Source organism: Agelaius phoeniceus, chromosome 6 (genome assembly GCF_051311805.1).
Source record: "Agelaius phoeniceus isolate bAgePho1 chromosome 6, bAgePho1.hap1, whole genome shotgun sequence".
In the NCBI taxonomy this organism is placed as follows: domain Eukaryota; kingdom Metazoa; phylum Chordata; class Aves; order Passeriformes; family Icteridae; genus Agelaius; species Agelaius phoeniceus.
In genome coordinates, this window is record NC_135270.1 from 26,976,185 (window position 1) to 26,997,379 (window position 21,195).

General features: G+C 38.9%; 1 protein-coding gene across 10 annotated transcripts in view; it reads left to right on the forward strand.

Moving 5' to 3' along the window:
- MGA (MAX dimerization protein MGA) overlaps positions 1-21,195 on the forward strand; it is a 59,482-nt gene that overhangs the window by 19,500 nt on the left and 18,787 nt on the right. For 6 of the 10 annotated variants that reach the window (XM_077180183.1, XM_077180181.1, XM_077180188.1 and 3 more), the window contains 14 exons: positions 277-364; positions 501-596; positions 4,306-4,434; positions 5,824-5,922; positions 6,499-7,142; positions 7,783-8,140; positions 9,056-9,279; positions 10,129-10,269; positions 10,679-10,754; positions 12,076-12,596; positions 14,069-14,366; positions 16,059-16,682; positions 17,281-17,577; positions 18,982-20,678. In XM_077180183.1, the coding sequence (XP_077036298.1) occupies positions 277-364; positions 501-596; positions 4,306-4,434; positions 5,824-5,922; positions 6,499-7,142; positions 7,783-8,140; positions 9,056-9,279; positions 10,129-10,269; positions 10,679-10,754; positions 12,076-12,596; positions 14,069-14,366; positions 16,059-16,682; positions 17,281-17,577; positions 18,982-20,678 (5,292 nt within the window). The remainder of the gene's footprint in view (positions 1-276; positions 365-500; positions 597-4,305; positions 4,435-5,823; positions 5,923-6,498; positions 7,143-7,782; positions 8,141-9,055; positions 9,280-10,128; positions 10,270-10,678; positions 10,755-12,075; positions 12,597-14,068; positions 14,367-16,058; positions 16,683-17,280; positions 17,578-18,981; positions 20,679-21,195) is intronic. The other 4 variants (XM_077180187.1, XM_077180186.1, XM_077180189.1 and 1 more) reach the window with 4 other exon arrangements.

Sequence of the window (21,195 nt, forward strand, 5' to 3'; positions counted from 1 at the left end):
TTGTGCTTACAGCTGATTTTCTTTTAAACCGAGTTTAGTTTTGTGACCTCTTCTCCAAATCTGTTCTTATTTTGACCCTGTGTTACTCATAACATGGTGTTACTTCTTGCAGCTTAGGGAAAAGTAGAGGGATCTAGAGTTCTGTATAAAGGAATGCATGCTTGTTTATGAAACAGTCTCATGTTTTGAATAATTTTGGTAGTACTTGATGTGGTCTACTTTGCATCTAAGTGTTTTAAGGTATCTTAACTTACTCAAGGCTCTTCATGTATGTAGGAAGCTCTTGACATTAACACTGTTGATAGAGCTGGTGGAGAAGAGTCACAGAATCTTCAGGCTCCCTTGTTGACTACAAGTGATCCAGGTACTTTTTTTTTTTTTTGTGAGTGGCTCTTTCCTGCAATAAGGGAATTTGTAAAGACACACTGAAAAAATTAATAATTAGGTCAGGTTTTTTGCATGGCAAATGTTTTTTATATGTTCTGTTATTTTTTGAGTAGATTGTCAAGCAAGAATACAAATATTGGAAAAGGAGCTGATGGAAGAGCTGAAGACCTTGAGGCATAAACAAGTAATACATCCTAGCCTTCAGGAAGGTAAGTGGTCATGTACATACTGATAAGCCTGATTGGTCATTACACTTAGTCGTACTCAGCTGATGATTTCCTACTGGTGCCAATACTGTGTATGCCTGATATGGCTGGGACCTGGATTCTCATCTGCACCCATTTTTGTTGCAAACTAGAAAATGTGGAGGTGGCAAAAGGTGACTCCTGAATCTCCAATAGGAGAGCAGGAGTCTGCATGTTTTGTGCCTCTTGCAGAAGTTGCTGAGCCTTTTGATGGTGCCTGTTTTGTAATGACCCAAACCTGGTTGAAAGCAGTTAGAGTTGGTTTTACTCCTTCATAAAAGTCGGCATTTCTTGGTGAGTAGAAGAGCTAGAGATCCAGCAACACTTAACCAAGACTACATTTACTGTGATTTGAGTCCTTATTTCTATGAGTCCCTATTTATCCAGTTCACTAGCCATGTTAAAGGGCTAAGCAAGGTACTTGTAGTTTGTGATCTTCTGTTTATATACAGTGTTATTCTGAGATAGATGGAGGAAAATACAAGGATCCACAGAGTGGAACTTCATGTTCTCTCTTCTTATGATGCTGAAAGACATCAGTAATGGTAGTCCTGAGACCAATGACATTAACGTTGGCAGCAGAGCCGGTGATGAAATCATTGATACACACGGAAACATTGTACTGCATACTCCTGAGGTGTGCCCTGACTGTTTCAAACACATAACTGTAACACTGTAGGGATTGAGTCTGCAAATACTGATCTTGGTTCTGATATGAGCTGTTCTGGGCCCTCACAGAGCTTCTGTGGTGAAGAACATTGGACTGTCTTGAATGGTTTATGCATGGTGTGTGATTAGAACTAGAAATGTTAAGCCATTTTAGGATTTTATTGTGGACCTCCTAGGTGTTAATTTTTACCCAAAAAAAGTATAAAATTACAGTATGTTGGCAACCATGTGGTACATTGGCAACTACAGCACTTAGGAGGGCTTTTACTCCTGAGATAATCCTGCAACTGGGAACATGTACAACCCACATGCTTTTTCTCCAGCTGAAGTCTGAGGCGCCTTCTGAAGGGCTTTGAGCAGTTCACAGATACTAAAAAATGGACAAGAAATGTCAAGCATTAGGCTAAGAAGAAGACATCTGAAGAATTTTGATTTTCTTGAGTGGTAATGACCATCATTTCCATCATGTTGGATAGTAATCTGCTGAGCTTGTTAAATAGTGAAATTGCAATTCAGCAATGATGGAGATAAACCACAGCTTCTAATTTTTAGAGGGAAAAGAAGACACAGGAAAACTGTTTGCAGCAAGAGCATTACTACAAGAGATGCAATCTGATTGGGCTGTGAAGTGAATTACACTATGAATACTCTTGTTGTTAGACTTCATTATCATTAACATTATCCATCCCTACCCCTTTAAAGAAGTGCTAAGCCCAGTTGGGCTGAGAACCCACAGCTGGGACTGAGAAAGGGAAGAAGAAGTGAAGGAAGAAGCTGCTTCCTTCTTGTGTAGACTGAGGACATACTGCTGCATGTGGACAAGGAACCAGACTTTCTTCAGATTGCCTTCATCTTCCAAATAATTACAGATCTCTTGCCTTGCAGACTTGAGATCCTGGAAGGAACCGACATAGCAGTTTTGATGTTAACTCTGTTTTGATTCTCAGCAGTGTGGTTGAGAAGTTCAAGATTCTATTTGAGATTCACTGATGAAATGTTGGAGCAGTACCTGAACCCTACAATTGCTCTTGATCTGTGAAGTTAAAAACAGGGTGATGGAGGCTGTCTAGATTTTAGAGGCACCAGAATTGCAGGAAAATGCTTCAGAAAGAAGGGAATCCAACTTAAGTGTGTTAAAAGGAAAGTTCCTGCTGGAGCACTGCAGTGCAACGGGATGCTTCTTGTAACTGGGCTGATTTGAATTCCTGACTATATTCTTGAAAATTGAAGGCACTGTTGTCATGTTACCTCTTTCAGGTTAATCAGCTGCAGCTGATAAAGATGAGAAAGTTCTTCTAGTTCTTCTTTGCTACTGTTTGCTTACAGCAACTGAAATTTAACAATGCTCTGGAAGTGATAGAAATTTTGAAAAGTGATTATTCACCTGTTGTGTATGGGGATGTCTTTATTGACATAATAATTAACTGTTACCATTTGTTCTCCTCTGGCTGCCTGCTCCTGGCTGCAGTCATTCCATTTTACACTTCTTGGGCTCATCCTCTTGGGTTTTGTCTTGGGTGTTTTTTACTTTGTGATCCTAAACTGAAAAAATAGATTTTCTGTATGTGTGATGTTCTTATTTTTGTTTTAAGGGTAAAACAAAGATAAGCTTTTTTTTGCAGGTGGCAAAAAGGAGAGTAAAGAAAAATAAACTCTGTACTCTTTCAATTTTATTTGAATAGAAAAAAAAAGACATGAATGGCATCTTGACCCTTGTCAGTCGACATATTTTTATACAAAACATGAGACTGACTTACTTCTTGTTTTTCCTATGTAGATATGAAAATTACATCTCACTAGACTGCCTGTGATGACAGTATCTGTTTAAATAACCATGCTTGAGATTTGTTTCATGTCAATTTTTTTCGGGCTGCTAGTAATCTGGTTGCTGTGTTTCCACTAGTGAGCATAAATGTGTATGGCCAGCACAAGCTTTCTGCTGTATGTGCAAATATGACTTTGTTTCTTGAGCCTTGTCAAGCCCTACATCCTCAGTTTCAAGATGCATACATTTAATGTATTCATTTCAAACTTGTGGGCAACAGGAGCAACATTTGAAAGTTTCTATAGCTAAAAGACAAAATAAAAGTTCTCAGCTCCCAGCTGTGAGCTGAATTTTATTGAGAATGGTTTCTTGAATTCAGTATAACAATATTTCCTGAAAAGGTACAATTTTCCTAGCTTTTAATTTTCTCATCACTTCTGTATCTATATTATTTCTGCCATTGACAAAAATAGCTTTTCTTACCAAGTAAATCTTTCAATTTGGCTATTGGGGATTGTTAATGAAGGAACATGTTGATGCCACCACAAATGATTCAGTGCCTTTAACAACACAGACTGTTTCGTTTCTTTATAGCCATTTTTCCCCATTTCAGGACCAGATGGGTCCTGAAATAGCTGCCTAAACTCATATCATAGCAGTCAAACAAACACACACACATTCTTCAGAGCTAAAATGTGGTTTCTTGTCTCTTATTGCTGGTTGAAGCTAATGTATGTGTGATATATGTTCTTGCTTGAGTTTAGCTCAGTACAAAAGGGGATGTGTAAGTACTGCTGGCAGGATTGGTAACTTAGGGATATGAAATATCAGTCAGCTGGGTTGGGTTTAGAGAATAACTCTAGCCTTCAAAGATGTAAATGGTGCCGATTTATTCAGAAAAACAGATAGAAAGTTTTATTATGAGATTTTTTACAACACTGGCACAATGGTTAATAAATTTCTGTGAAAACTTCAGTAGCAGTCAAAAAAATGATGAAAAGTAATTCAGTTTTTTTCTCAAATTCCCATTGTGTAAAATTTCTTGAATTTATACCTGCTATAAATCCAATGGAAGTAACTGTTATGGCAGTAATGCTTTTTTCAAGTCTCTTAAAATGGTGGGGAAATGCCAGAAAAGCCTATGGTCACTGAATGGTTAATCTTTTAGTGAATATCTTGATTTTCTTTTTCCTAACATCTTACTTCCTTGAGACATTTACTGTTACTTATTTCTTGTAGTGGGACTGAAGTTGAATTCTGTGGACCCAACAATGAGCATTGATTTGAAATATTTGGGTGTGCAACTTCCTCTTTCCTATTCAAATTACTCTCTCTGGAGCTATCCAGGTACCAACCCCAATTCTCCAGGTGGGTGGAATATAAATTTGCTGTAATCTCAAGTGTCACCTTTTTATTATCAATGAGAAGGAGAGAATGGCTATTTAGTTCAACTTGGTATCTAAAGAGATGAAAATGATTCTAAAATGACAAAATAGGAGAACTTCTGTAGATCATTTTGTGGTTACTGGGCAAGGAGTCCTGAGTAATTGTGGTTGGATTATTTTGAGGGTTCCCGTTTTGTGATGGTTGTGATCCAGTAATAGCATCTGTCTATTTTATACTGACCTCTCAAATTGCTCAGAAAAAGATTAAGCAATCTGAATTTGTCTGATACTGCTCACATACCAAACAAAAAAATGTTGTCTGTCACTGAGTTGAGTATCAGAATTTTCCAGAAGAAGGCCTTGAGATGCCACATGGGGGCTACCCTATAACTTCATGATAATTATTTATTACAAAAGTTGTGACTGACTGTTCTTTTTTAAATTTGCTTGGTATCCAAACAAGTGCATTTCTTATCCTGTGAATCATACTGTGACTGTGGTTCTCATACTGTTGGTAGGTACTGTATTCAATAGTGACCTGGATGGGCAAAGTGTAGCTTATCTTATATGCTTATCTTCTTCTACTTAACTGTTTCTCTCACTGTAGTATTCTGATTACTTAATGTCTTTCTTAATCTACTGCTTTTAGGAGCTGGTAGAGGCAGACATTGAATTTCAGATGGTTTACACTGCAGGAGAGGAAGATTCAATTCAGAAGACCTCAGTCAGCTTAGTGTCCAATGCAATTATTTCTAGCCTAGGAATATGTTAAATGACCACACAGATCCCTGTTAGTACCTTTACATTCCATGTTAGCTCCCACAGTTGACGCTAACTTGACAGAGATGTAACTGTTTGTCTTTTGTGGTTATTCACTGACCATGCCCCTAATAGATACTCATATGAATTTGACAGAGCAGTGAACATTAAATGAAGTTTCTGCAGGTGTTATAAAAGCCATTGGCCCAACTGAGGGGAGAGAATCAAATCACTTTTCTTGCTGAGTGAAGCTGTAGTATGAGCTCAAAACCTGGCTCTTCCATTTTAGCCCGCTAATTAGTTGATTGGCCCATTAGACTTTCAGAGCCAACTGCTTTTGCTAAATGCCAAGGAGACCAAACCAGAAAATAAAGGAAACACTATGTGTGTGGGATTGCAGGTGCTCAGCCATAGAGCAGAGCTCTACAGGGAATTTGGCCTTCTCTTAAGTATTCTGTTAATTAAAAAAACAAATAGAAAAAATTAAGTTGCTTCAAATCTTTTGAATTTGCTACTGTTCACCTATCCCTGAAAAGGAAGAAGCAGCATTTGCTAAGACACTGATGCAATTAAACTTGGTTCATAAACTGAGGCTAGCTTTCTTCTTTTCCAGATACTGGATTTTCTTTTGTTTCCAGGACAGGAAAGACAAATGATTTCACAAAAATCAAAGGCTGGCGAGGGAAACTTCATGGTGCTTCTAGAAATGAAGGTAAAAAAACGTAAAAAGAGAGAGATCAATGTACATATTTCCAACATGTGGCCATTTTCCTGACCTTTCATGGACCTAGCTGTTTGGTATTTGTGTCTGTCTTAGTAAGAGATGTATTTTTTTGTATTGAGACTGTTACGATTAAAGAATTTTTTTGTACTGGTACAAAGTTTCTCTCTTCCCTTGTTAATCTCCATTCTTACATTGTCAGAATGGAGATGAATGAGGGAAGAGAGAAACTTTGCTTTTGCTTTATTAAACTTCCTTTATATTGACCCATGAAGCTTACTTTTAACCCCCCCATTCTGCTGAGAAGGTGAGTGATAGAGTGGCTTGGCAGGCACCTGCAGTCCAGCCAAGGCCAGCCCACCACAAATGCAGGTGTAAGATCTCCACAAAAACAATTGTGCAGGCTGCTGGTTGTATTTCAGAATGGATTATATTTGGTGTGCCTGTATTATATGCTATTATTGTGGAAGAGTGCATTTTTTAGAGCTGTATAATCAAAACTATCCTACCGTGTTTGATTATTATAAAATTTAAGTCCAGGAGTTAAAGTACTCTTCATTTATTTAGGTGGCAGTTCAGAAGGTTCATTGAAGAATCGCTCAGCGTTCTGTAGTGACAAGCTGGATGAGTACCTGGAAAATGAAGGGAAATTGATGGAAACAAGTATGGGATTCTCTTCTGACACTCCCACTTCTCCTGTGGTATATCAGCTTCCCACTAAGAGCACTAGCTATGTTCGAACGCTCGACAGTGTTTTAAAGAAGCAGTCCACTGTAATTCCATCAACATCTTACACATTGAAGCCTGTTCCTCCATCATCTACCTCTAGGAAAACAAAGACTCAAACCAGACAGACATCTACAAACAGTAGAGCAAAATCATCTTACAAACCTATTTTGCCTTCACCTTTTCCTCCAAAGCAGAAGCAGAACTTGTCAGTGTCCGGGGAAAAGTCTGCTAAGCCTGCTAGCAGTTTGAGTAACCAAGCAGATGGTTTTGTGCTGCCAACTGTGGATGAAAATACTTTTCCAAAACAGATCAGTTTGCGTCAAGCACCACAGCATCACCAAGCACCTCGTCCACCAGGTTTGTCTAAATCTCAAGTGAAGTTAATGGACTTGGAAGACTGTGCTCTCTGGGATGGGAAACCACGGACCTATATTACTGAAGAGCGAGCAGACATCTCTTTGGTAACCCTGCTTACAGCTCAGGTACATCTGTAATAGTTTCTTTCTTTTCTGTGCTGTTGCTTTTAATCTACCTGCTTATGGATGATGCATAGTGATGCAGAAAATAAGACTGACGCTTCTAAGGATCATGATAAAGCATGAGATTCCTTTGTGGTGTGTCTTTGCAGTGAAACTTGAGGAATGCTGAATTAGCAGTAGGGGAAAAAGCTAATTGTGATAATAGTGTATTGATACAAATTAATAATTGAACTGTTTAAAATTCTCACAATTGAAATTTGAGTTAAAACAATTCTTATTCAGTAGCTGCATTTCCTTGCTATTTTCATTTTGATGTTTTCAGTTGAGCTAACCGCAAGAAAATCCTGGTCATGTAACCTGGTTGTCCCATGATAACTTTTGCTTTTTTCACATCCTGCTTATTATCAGGATGGTTTTGCTGTCTCCAGTTGTCTCTCAAAAAACTTCAAATTGAAACTCTGTTCTGTGGGGATTTTGGGGGTTTTTGTGGTATAGAGGACAAGTTTTTGTATGTAAACAATGTAGCTCGAGGGGTTTTCTAAATGAACTTCGAACAGCAATTTTGCATATACTTGATTGCATTGTACTAAAATATTCCTCTTATGAAAATTTGAAGTTTATGCTTCTTTAAAACTTTTTTTAGGCATCTCTTAAAAGCAAACCTATCCACAAAATAATAAGACGACGAGCACCTCCTTGCAACAATGATTTCTGCCGGCTGGGTTGCATATGTGCCAGTCTGGCACTGGAGAAACGTCAGCCCACCCACTGCCGCCGGCCAGACTGCATGTTTGGGTGTACCTGCCTCAAGAGGAGGGTCTTGCTGGTGAAGGGAGGATCAAAGCATAAGAAAATTATGAAAAAGGCTGTGCGTGGAAATCTCGTGCTGTTTGGAACACAAGGACAACAGCAAGAGGATGAAGATGGGGAAGAAGAGGGTGATGGGGAAGAAGAGGAGATAAAGCAGAAGGATAGGAAGAAGAGAAAAAGGGTGGAATACAGTGAGTATTGGTGGAGATTACGTACAGCAAACCACCAAACTTCATGGGCATTTTTTCCTAAGATGTAGTAGTGATGCCATTTCTAAATCCAGCTTACTTACAGGAAATAATATCTTTTTTTTTTTAATTCTTACTTATGTGCTCAACATTTTGGGCACTGTGTAGTTATTTATTGAATCAAATAGTTGGAGTTTCTTCTTGGTAGTTTAAACTCCTGTTCAACTCTCCAAATGTCTTTAAAAAGACTATGATAGATATGGGATAATTACTGCTGTCATTATTGGTAATGTTCACTATTACAGTGCAGTTATCTTTCCTTGTAAACAAGTCATTATCTAGAGGTGCATTTTCAGTTGCTGTATATAGCTGGACTTCCTTGGAAGTATAGTTATTTGTGGTAATTTCAGATCTGGCTTAAGGTATGCTCAGAAAACCAAATTGGTAGAAACTGCCTGTGAATTTACATTTTCAGTTTTTTCCTAACAATATTTTTAGCAATAGCTAACACAAAATATTCTCTGGTGTTCTACTGGAATAAATTAATTCTTCCATATATCTCCAGTATACAGGTCTGGGATTTTCTTTTTTTTTTTTTTTTTTTTTTTTGTGTTTTGCAATTTTTAAGTAAGCAGCATCAGTGGAGCTCACTTATTTTCAGTGGTTTTTCAGATCTTTTATCACAGTAAAAGTGAGAAATGAGGATTAGTGTACATTTTTATTTTCATTTTTTTTTCTTGTAGACAAATCCCAGTCACTTTTGACTAGAATTTGACAGAAGAAAAGCGTCCAGAAGGATTTTCTGGCAGTTTGGATTAGTGATTGCCGCATGGCTAGACCTCAAACAAAAAATTCTGTTACTGCTGTGTTAAATGGTGTTTTATTTGTAAGTAATTTTTGTTTTTTCTTTTTTTTCAGCTATCTGTGATTCAGAGCCAGAACAACCTGTTAGGAATTGTCCATTGTGGGTGAGGGTGGAAGGTGAAGTAGATCCAGAGCCAATTTATGTCCCAACACCATCTGTTATTGAACCAGTTAAATCTATGGTACTGCCCAACCCAGAGGTCTGGCTTCCTAGTAAGAACAGATCTTCCAGTGGAACAAAACCAAGCAGAATGTACATTCCTAGACCAAATCCAGTGGTAAGAGAAAAAAAAAAAAAAGCATGTTTTTCCTTGTACTGAAAATTAAAACAAATAGTGCCGAAAGCCTCTGTACTAGATGATTTTAGAAAAGTTTGAGGTGAAAGCTTAGGACTGATTGCCTATAGGTGTGTTGATAAGTTAGAATGGATTGATTATATATAGAATTTTACTATGTCCATCTTCTATTGAGAATTTATTATAGCAGTATGGAGATGTGGAAGGTGATTATGGTTAATTTATAGCCTCATTTAAAAATACAGTAATATATGCTATTTTTGTCACAGTTTAGTCCTGTCATGTTTGTAAAGTTAATAGCTACATATTGTAGCCTATATAAGTATGAATTACTAGCAAAAAGTGTTGAGATACAGAAACAAAGTGTTCAGTGTAGTTCTGGAGTTTTTTTGGTTTTTTTTTTTTTTTTCTTTCTTGAGGTTTCACTGCCAGTGTTCTAAGAATCTGGGTTTGTGTCTCCCCTCAACTTAGTATCAGAGAAAAGCAACAACAGCAATAGAGGAAGAACAGCTGTTGAGTGTAGTTATATCTGAAGAACAAACATAACAGAGTAGCTATTTAATGTATACCAGATAATGTTAAACAATGCATGGCACTTAGGATTTGTTGTTTCACTTAATATCTGAATGGGTTTGAATCTCAGGGAGCTGGTGGTGGCTATGTGATGATACTGAGAAGGCAGATCTAGCTTTAAATGCTAGACTTTTCTTTTGACCCTTACTATTGAAGCATTTATGTTGAAGTTTTTTAGAAAGCGGAGCTGTTTTGTGAATCTGATGTGCATCCAGAACAGAGAAAAGAGGGTTTTATCTCCTTTTTTTTTTCTTTTAGATTCGAGAGGAGGACAAGGATCCTGTCTACATGTACTTTGAAAGTTTAATGACTTGTGCAAGGGTGCGACCCTATGAACCCAAGAGAGAGGAGAAAAAGCAGCAAAAAGACAAAAATGATTCACAGAGTTGTAGTGTAAAGGTAAGAGATCACACTGTAACTAGTGTGTATTATAGAATAGGCAGAAATGTTGAAAATTGCGAAGTAATATTTTCCCCAGAGACTCCTGTGTGACATGAGGGCTTGATTTGCTTTTGTTGGTGGTGGGGCAGTGGAAGGTGGAGCCTAAATCACTTTGCAGTGCTGGTAAACTGACTCTGTTACTGTGATATTACATTTTCTTGTCTGGGGAGATTCCTGTCTGTGACAAATGCATTATTGTGTAAGGCTTAAATGTTCATTGTTAATAGTGCTCTTCTAAGATGAAGCCTGTAACACAGTCAAAGACAGCATATTTCTATGATTTGGGGTGACCTCGTTAATTTTGTGCTGTGATTTTTAGTGTGTAAGATGTCTAGGGTGAATATTTTCTTGCATTTCTTTCTTCTAGCAGGAGCATGAACCAGAGCTTCAGTCTCCTGAAAAGGCAACCTGTGAGGTAGACAAAGACAAAGATGCATCAAGAGGTAAGAGCTGAGTCTGGAGTATAATTCCACTTGTTAGTTACATGTTTTTGCAGTATTTCTTTAAAAACCAGTAGCTACTGATGAACCAGAAGTAGGTTTGCTGGTGGAGTCGTTACAGTTGTTAATAAAAATCTTATGCATACAGCTTCCTGTTTTTGTAGCAGCAGATGGAGATACAGCAGACTAAATATCCAGTGCTTGCTGCTGCTCTAAGTGTAAAATGACCAGTGCTGCCAGTAGCTTGTTTAGCAATAAAGTATAAAACTGCAGACTTGTCTTCAAGACAGATGATTAGATACTTGGAAAGGAATGGAGATGAACAGCTTTGCTTTGTCAGGGTATTTTTGTCTTCCACTTTTTTCTTTACTATCACTTTGTAGTTACTGAAGAATTAAATATCTAAGTAGCACTGGGAGGATGGGATCCTCATGTTCTTCACATAGAACTGGTTGGGACAAGGAATTGTTTGATGTTGAATTTGTTCAAGTTGAAAAATTGAAGTTTTGCTGTGTTAGTGATTCTGGGTTTGAGTTTCTAGCTTGTGAAGAAATAGGCTAGACATCCATGTTCTCTTTCCGTCTGAAGCGGCCCAAATCATGTTGCAAGCCTTAAATGAGACATACACTAGAGGCATTGTGTCATCCACTTAAGAACCGTATCTGCCTTTTTGAGCTGATCTTTTTCCTGTTTAATGTATACAACAGCGCATGCTACATTTAAGGATGGGAATGGAAAAATAATACAATTAGTTGAAAATGCTGGTGCATTGGTAGGTGAAATTAAAATGGCCAGGACACAGGGATCAACATCCTTAGTTTTGCAAAAAAAGAGCATTGTAGCTCTAATAACAACAAAAGGTCACGCTTCTGTTCACACATCTTCTGCAAAAGACAGTTCTGCTAGTGGCATGTCCCCTTATGCCATTGTAGGACATGGGTGCTTTTCTGACTCAAAGAGAGAAGTGCCATCTCTTGAATAACCAGTGATGCTTTCTACCATGTTGGTGTGTTTGGAGAATATTCACCCATGTATTGAAACAACCCGGCTTCGTTTAGCTTGTGATGCAATGGGATACAACGTGACGTGGTATGGCTGCAGGGATTGAACCGTGAGAAATAATTACATTAGTTTTGCAGTGAGTTTTTGCTTGTTTGTGAAGCTCTGCAAGGGAAAGATGATGCTTTGAACAGTTCTTTTACTTGCTGTTGGCCTGCAGCTGAATGGAGCTAAGGGTGGAGGTGTGGGCAGAATGAAATTGTTTGACTATCCAGGTACTTAAAATGCCATAGCATTGCAGAAACCTATTTCAATTCTTTCTCAGAGAAAAGCTGGTGTTCTTCCCGTAGTGAGGGGGACTCTTTCTCCACCTCCTATGTTCATCACACCACTCAAGGTGAACCAACCAAACTTATCGAGATTATCTCTGACTGCAACTTGGAGGAAGATCACAATAAGATCTTGACCATCTTATCACAGCATATCAACAGTAACGCACCGCAGTGCCTCAAAGTGGGTAGCTTCATTATTGAATTGGCTTCGGAATACAAGGCCCAGGATGAGAACCATCCTTCTGTCTGCTCCTCCAGAGTGAAAATTTCAGTGCCGTCCTACCAGGTCAAGGACGAGAAGCCTGAGATCCCTGTGTTGGAGACTCCTGATAGCACAGTGGCGGCATGCAATAACTCAGAAAATGTAAAGGTCACGCAAGCAGACCCAGCGGACAAGCTGCGGGAGAAGCTGCATGGGGGCAAAGGCTTGCCTTTTTATGCAGGGGTTTCTCCTGCAGGAAAGCTGGTTGCCTACAAATGCAATGCTAATATGAGCCCCTCGGGCTTGATTCAGGTGGGTCTCTCTGCCTTTACTGTGGAGATTAGATGCAGTTTCATCCAGTACTATCCCAGAACTCCTTGACATGGAGAGCACTCTTTAATATGTTTTTTGCCTATCCAGATAGTATCTGGTGGCATTCCTCTCCATAAGCTTATCCCTTTCAAGATTTACTCAGTAACAGGAAATCTGATCGGAATCCTGAAATCTGATGGTTTAACTTGTCTTTTTGGCAATTTGGGTCTTGTTGACCCAAGTGCAGAATCTCTTTCAAGATCTTTTCAATTCTTTGTGAAACCCTCTGAAGGTGCATTTGACACATGTTTCTAAGTGAATGATTGTATGAGTCCACAGAAAGAATATTTTCTGGGGAAGTATACACTGTGACAAAACTTTAAAATAAAACTGTAAACATTAAAATTGCTTTTTGCTACAGCTAACTGTTAATCTTCACTAACAGCCTGAATCTTCTTTGTAGAATATATATTTTTCATTAGGAGACTTTATAATCCTAAATTTACAGGGTCTTTTCCCTGCAGTTCTATGTTGCTGACATGATGTTAAGAATTAGTAGTAGGAACTACAGGATTAGGATGAAAATCCTCTTCTTCCATCATAGCTATTTGTGGTTATAGTAAAGCCACTTTGAGGAAAATTATATGAATTAGAAAATCAGAGTAAAATATGTTTTCATGACACTTTGCAGATATGACACCCTCAGAAAGAGAAGCTAGTGGAGAGAAAAAGGTGAGGAGATTTCTTACCTTCAATAAAAGTTGATCAATAAAAACTACTGTTTATTTAGTAGTGTCTTAAATACATTTGGCTTTTAGAAGGTATTATCAAACAATGTGAAAGCAAAATGCAGCACTACCAAAACTTCCCATTGTCCACTAGGCATAAAGCCTGACATTCAGCAAGATGTTCTGTTTTTTTCCTGTGCAGTCTGTTACCACTACAGCTTGGAATTTTAAATTAGGGAACTCATCATGCCTTAATTACAGTATCAGACAACAGTGTGGATAAGGAAAAAGTTGATGCAGCTTTTACAAGCTCTTTAAAGTTTTGTCTCAATGTATATGTCATCAGTATTCTTTCTTTTGTGATGCTAGGTCTTAATTAGGTTTGAGAATTTTATCCAAAATTGTCCTTCAATTAGGGAACCTTTTTTTATTCAGGACTACAGCATAAGCATGGGACAGGAAAAACAGGTGCTAGCTTCATTCTTACCTAATTTCAGTGATTTCACATGTTCCTTGGACTCTCTGGTTTTATGTGAGTCTGAGCAGCATTTAAAATCTGTATTACAAAGATAAAACAAGGGTTGTTTGAAATTCTCCTGAGCAATGAGGAAATTAGGAATTCCCAGTTGGAATTGCAATGGTTCTTTGAAAAGGACATTTAGAAGTCCCACAGAATGAAACACTTCTCCAGAAGTGGTGAATTAGCGTTCTTTTCACAAAGTTTCCCTTTTCCCCTTTTTTCAGGTTAATGATAAAAGGTATCCTCAGGCCAAACTGCTTTTGGGACAGATGGGGGCATTGCATCCTGCCAATCGGCTAGCAGCTTATATCACAGGCAGGCTGCAGCCCACAGTACTTGATATTGCAGCCCTCAGTACTGTGATCTCCAAGGTAGCACCCAGTGCTAAAACTCCTGCTTCTGGGACACCATCAGTCCAGGGGCCCACAACATCAGCTCCTAAAACTACATCTTCCACCAGCAGTCCTTCAACCCCCACTGTGACGACTCTGAAAACCCATGTCCCAGCACAGAGACAGATAGGTAGGTTGGAACTTATTACTGTGTTTTAAATTGCGTGAAGCTGAAGTACAGAGTGAGTGTACAGCGTTAATGTTGATTTCTGTGCAACAGTGCATGCTGCCTTTGGCTGCATTGCCTACATAAGATGCCTCTGCAGTAAATAACCTCAAAGCAGAAAGTTTTGACTTCAGAGTAAGATTACAGATGTTGACTATTAGTTGTTTTATTAATGCTACTAGTACATATTTTCAAGAGATGAGAGTGGATGGATACTCTCCAAATACAAACTGGAATTTTTGGACTTTCGTTTCTGTAATTTTTAATTGCTTTTCATCAAACACAGAATAACTTCAAACAAGTAAAGTACCACTAATACATGGTTCTTCACTGATTAGATTTTCGGTTGATGTTGCACTCATAATTCTTATGACCGCCAAAGATGTGTGAAGCAGCAGTGAAAGACAAGATGGTCCAAATTTGGATTAGTGAAACAGCAGGTGTGCAGCCAATAACCACGCCAGTCTCTAATCTCATTGGATTTCACAAGCTAAACAGGGTTGGATTTAGACAGCACTTTGAGTTTAAAAAAAAAAACCAACAAAACTGGAAGATTCATGAGTTACTTGTGTATCTGAGTTGGTACTGAAATGGTTACCCCAGTGTGGCAAGAGAGGAAGTTGCCCTTAACTATTACATTTTGCATGACTTTAAAAAGAGAAGACTAGTACCCACCCACATAATCCCACCCAGTATTTAAAGATCTGAAGCTTTGCAAGGGAAAAGGATGTTTCCTGTGTCCTGGAAAAACTTTAATTTCTGATTGATAATCTGTTATTCTTTCTGCCTAAATTTTCTTTGCCGTGTAAATGGGTGTGTTGTTTTTCTTGTCCTGTAATAAAACTTGTCGTTCTGTGTGTTTATGCAGTATGAAAGAGCTGGCTGTGTTTCATTGGTGGGTGAAGTCATTGCAACATATGTGATTTAAGTTTAAAGTACTAGTTCTGGCATAATCTGGGTTAAGAATGCTGTATGCATAAATAACTGCAGTGTTTAGGTTGGTCTTGGTCCATAATCTCTATGCTGTTGTACTATCTGTAGGCATCTGGGGTGATGTAAATGCAATATTCTGGTCCCTTGGAGAGGGTAAGGGATGAGGTAAAGGATCTTCCTAACAGTGATTCATTTCCATTGGTTAAATTTGTTCCATCTAGTCTGCGGTTGTTTGGATGTCAGTGCAATTAGAAGCGGAAGCTCTGTATCCTTCCCATCCCTTTCCCCTCTGCCTGTGTAAGATGAATACAGTAGAAGGGGGATGAAAATCAAGAAGCAGTAAAAAATGAAAGATGACACAAGCTGTTACACAAATAATTTGATGTTTAGAAAATACTTAGAGCCCATTATTTCACTTACATGTTTATTTTCCTGCACTGTTAGTTAGGATTGTCCATAGTTTCACGATGAAGAACAACCCTTCAAAAGCTAATTCTTCTGTGTATCTGGGAAGAAATGCAGTAAAAAGCTACAGTAGTGGAATAAGGCAGAGGTCTTTCTAACATGTAAGGCATATCCAGGACTACCATAAAGGTTTTGATTTAATTACAAGGTACACAGAAAAAGGAGGCTCAAATTCATGCTGAAATTACAGTTGTAGCACCTCATGAAAGGCAAAGAGGAAATCTATTAAAATTTTGACCTGCAAGTTTTTATTTGCAGCTGCCCGACCCTCACCTGGTGGTGTGTTTGCCCAGTTTGTGATAAACAAAGCAGGAGCTCTGCAGCAGAAGGTTCCTGGAGCGAGCACACGCCAGACGGCCTCAGGACGACAGTTTCTGAGTATCAAGCCCACACCAATCACGGTTATTGCTCCCATGGTTCCCTCAGTGCCATCTCCAGCTCTGTGCACAGTCACTTCTGCAGTCACTGCAGCTACCACCACTTCTCCAGTTACTGTGGAAAGTACCAGTGTAGCAGCATCTACTGTGACCACTCCTTGCCAGACAAAAGCTGGTGAACCTCCCTGCTCTCCTCCTGCAATTGCAGTTACAGCTGCTCCTGCAACAACTGGAATCAGCACCTCTACTACTCCATCCACCACTCCTACTGCTACTGTGAGCACAACAAAAACAACAGGGATTGTTGCAGCAGTAGCAGCTACATCATTCCCAAAACCTGTAGTAACACCACCAACTGTTACTTGTGCTGTTGTCACAACATCCACTTCCACAGTTGTACTGACAACAGCTGCAGCAACTACGCCTGTGGTGACCACACTGACTTCCTCTGCTGTCTCTGTTCCAGTGATACTATCAGGAGTTAATTCAAGTCCTCCAAAAAGAGGTAATGCTTAGGTGCTTTGGATTATTACTACAAACCCTTGTTTTTTTTAAATTCTGCTTCTTTTCACAGCAATGATACAGTCTGTGTCTGGTTTCAATTTAAATATGGACTCACTTGCCTTGTCCCCCTTTCAAAAACAGGGTAAAAAGTCCTATTCATCACCCTAATGTCATCTCTTAAGTTACTTTTTGTATTCCTGTATATCAGTCTGTGCTGGTAGAGAAAGGAAAAAAATGTGACTATCTGGTCAGTGACTGCTATGAAGTGAGCACGAAGCATCACATCATCCCTTGACCTATAGACATATATAGCACAGTTATAACTGCTAGAATTTCATGGTTGGCACAGAGTTCAGGAATTAGGTAGGGAATTAGTGTCCTGTGTCATGGTTGAAAAATGTCAGTGGAACTACACAGAAAAAACCCAAAACTGTTTTGATGTGGTTGTTTCCATGCATTCTGTGGATAAAAAGAGAAAAACTTGCTTTCAAATAAATTTAAAAGAGATTTGCACTTGTATTTATTAAGAATAATGCTTGATTTGTAGGCAGTCTCTTAAAGTGATTTTTTTTTTTTTGTAACTTATTAAAATATTTCAGAAGATGCTGTTCCACAAGCTGCAAGTAAGACTCCCCCAAAGATAGCTCCTGGAACAGACAAACGTGTTGGACCTCGATTACTGCTGATTCCAGTGCACCAGACAGCCTCTGCTCTGCGGCCACTGAACACGCAGGTGGCACAGAGGCAGAAGATGGTCCTTCAGCCCCTGAGGAGCCCTGGGGCTGTGAACCTGTTCAGACATCCCAATGGGCAGATCATCCAGCTTGTTCCCCTGCAGCAGGTCCGAACTGCAGGTGCTCAGCCCAGCGTGCAGCCAGTGATGCTCCGCAATCCAGGTACGAAGTCCAGTGCTTCTTTCACGACTGACTGGTGTGTTACTCAGAAATGAGCAAGGAGATAAATGTCTCTGTGATGCTTTCACCTGCTGAAATTAATTGAACAGGGTCTAATTTGGTTCTGTGTGACTAGTTGAAGAACACAGTGTAATTATTCAGCTGCAATGCAACTTAAATACCATGTGTATAAAATTCAGAAATTGCAGTTAATAGCTAAGTCAACAAAATTTGGGAGCAAGTAAAAGAGCCTATGTGTATGTGTGGCAGTGGAGCCATGTCCATTGTACTGTCACAACTTACAGGACTCGACCTGGTGATTCGAAAACAATTCTTGTTGGAGATTCTCTTAAAGAGAATGAGCTGTTACCCATGTTTCATTGGAGTGCTGCTCTGTTGTTGTTAAGTTTCCAGGTTGGTTAGTGTGTTTACAGGAGATATTCAGATGAAATGTTATACTACAATACGAAATTGCCCGTTTTTTTCCTCCTTAAGAGTGTGGGAAGAAAAATAAGTGTGATTTTCAGCTTTTTCTCTAGTACACAGTGGAAGACAGGGTTGGAAGATTTAGAAGTTGCAGGTTGGTATGCTGTTGTATATATTTGTAAATTCTAACCCAAATGTACTTTAAATGCAGGTTTACTCTTCTGTTCTCCCTGTTTCAAAACACACTTTAAAGAGAGGGAGTTAGAGTGGGGTGGAAGGGAGAGCAGAAGCAAGCACAGTAGATAAAACTGTGGGGAGGAGAGCAAGCAATGCTGAGCTTTAGTTAAGGTTTGAGCATGAGGTGTAGTAAAGAATCAGTCAACAAGTTTATTTAATTTCTTTCTCTTTTGAGGCTCTTGCTGAACAAGAGAAACTAGTTGCCAGTTGGTAATATTTTTTCTCCTTGTTTATGAAGTGTTGAAATGCTGCAGAAGAGTTCATAAAGGTAAAATGTGGTAGTATAACTGTGTAATTTTGACATAGTTTTTCCTCTTTGGAAGTCTTTTATTGAAAGAAAAGCAAAAATATTTTAAAATTAAACACTATTTTTTACTTTCTTTTTTTCTTTAAAAAACCCCAATTTCCTTGTTTTCCAGTAAATGTAAAATGGGAAAATAAAATGCAATACTTTCAATGCTATGTCTTTTTTGATCAAAAAGCTCAGTGCTTGAACTTAATATCAGGTCTGTTAGTTTTAGAATGGCCAATTCATGTGTTTTATTGTGGTGTTACTTAAAAAATTTCAAGTTTATAAAGTCTTTATGCAGGACCAACTTTTCCACTGAGAGCTTGAGGTCAATCACCTGATTCCATTATGATCCTTGAGAATGGAGTCTGTTTCTAGTACAGCATCAAATACTAAAACTGGAAGAAAAAAGCTGCTTTGAGAAAGTCTCAGTTGATGTTTTGTTTTCCTCACAGGATCTATTGTAGGAATCCGGTTACCTGCACCTTCCAAGCCTTCTGAGTCACCTGTTTCTCCCACTTCCTCTGTGTCTTCCACTTCTCCTGCTGCAAATTCAGCTGTACAAACTGCAGTACCGAAGTTATCCCCCCCATCCAACCCATCCACTCAAGCATCTTCTCTTCTTCCTTCAGTAACAAGTTTTGTGTCACAAGCAGGCACTCTGACTCTGAGGATCGCTTCCTCTGCTGTCAGCAATGTCACAAACCAAACAGCCTCCGAGTCTAAGATAGCCTGCAGCTCGGCTGGTCTGTCAGCCACCACCGCTAATCTCATACCTTTACAGTCCGGAAGTTTTGCTTTACTTCAGCTCCCAGGACAGAAGACTGTGCCAAACTCTATTCTTCACCATTTTGCATCTCTTCAGATGAAGAAGGATTACAGGAAAATATGCAAGAAAGAGGACTCAGGTGCTGCTCAGCAGAAGGAGAATGGGAAGGCTCAATGCTCAGGTGACACAGAAGTTACAGAGTCTGATGTCACAGTGCCACATGGGAAACAAGAAGAAGATGAGTTGTCGATTAACCTGTCAAATGCTGTTGAAGAGTCAGCATCTGGCACCGTCACACCTAGTGGTGATAGAAATTCCACTGCATTAGAGATAGTGGAGAAGAACTCAAAGGTGCTAGAGAGTTCTTGCGATGATAGCTTTTCTTCTCAGCATGATATTTCTGCAGATGTCATATCATCTGACCATTCGTACATCAGTGAGAAGCCAAATGATGAGGAAGAAAAAGGGGCTTCTGAAGAGAAAGAGGATCCGGTCAGTTCTGAAACTGTTGTGGAGGCAGTTTCAGCTAACTCTGTTTGTGGGTCATCAGATGAGTCTTTGGTTGCTCCTCTGGATAATGCACATTCACAGAGTCTTGAGAACTGGGAGGCTGCACAGTTGAGGAACCATGGGAAGGAACAAACACATGCTGAATGGGAGGAGAAACCAGTAAAAGAGGAGGAAGAAGAAGATGCACAGACACAGATGGGTGAGGACAACAGAGCAAGTTCTGGGCAGTTACATAGTCAACAAGAGCAAGATACACAGGTGAAGATCAAGGAGGAGCAAAGTGAGACTGAACTGTTTGAGAACAAACAAGAATTCCAGGATGATGCTGCACAGCCAGATATGGAAAGGAGGGCGTACAAGGGCTCTATAGAAGTGGAAAACACAGTAGAGAAAACAAGAAGTAGGTCTGAAATTGGTTCTGCAAAAGAACTGGATAATGCTTCAGGAGAAGAGCATAGAGTTGATATGGAGGAAGGCAGAGGAAACATAGCTAGGCAGGAAGGCAGCAAAAGCAAAGAAAAAGGCGCTTGTGATTCTCTGGAAGAAATGAAAACAGGCCATGATATTCTAACACATGTTAACAGTTCTTGGAGCAAAATATCTAGCATTGTACCCCCTTTAGAAAATAGAAGTGAAGTAGATAACAAAGCTGATACATCAGAGAAAAGTGACTTCCTGACAGCACCAGAACAGAGGGCACACAAAAAGGATTACATGCCCACTATTGATATAACTGCTGATGATATGGAAGAGGATGAAGAGGAAGATGAGGAAGAGGAAGAAGAGGATGAAAAAACTGATGATTCTGCTGATGAGATGCTGGATGGTGCTTCTGACTTCCCAAGTGAAGAGGAAATAGATGTTGAAAAAGTGGTAAGCATGTAGCTATTTATGAAGGGATTTTTTTTTTCTTTTCTTTTTTTTTTTAATTTTTTTTTTTTATTGACCAACTAACATGTCATAACCCATGGATTTAAAAGACAGAGTATGATGTTTGTGTTTTGGACTTTAGTTCCTTTAGGAAGTGTAAATTTGGTTTCCAAGTGGAAATATCTTTCATTTCTTAGTTGCATGCTTTTTTTTAGGTAGCAGTGTAGTGACCTTGTAGAAATTGCCTGGTTTTCAGATAACAGGAGTTCTATTGAACAATTTGTTATAGAACTGTTGCAGGTTGTCCTCCTCCAGTATTTACTCAAATAATTTGCTTACTTGTAAGCAAATTATGACTTAATGATCTAAAAATGTAGTGGCCAGCCTAGTATTTCTGTTATTTTAAGATGTTTCCTTCTATTTAGTTTTTGTAGCCTTAGTTAACATTTATTTCTGAAAGGAGTATTTTAATCCATTCTTGAATTCCTTTTTTAAGTGAATACATTTAAATAGTATGTGA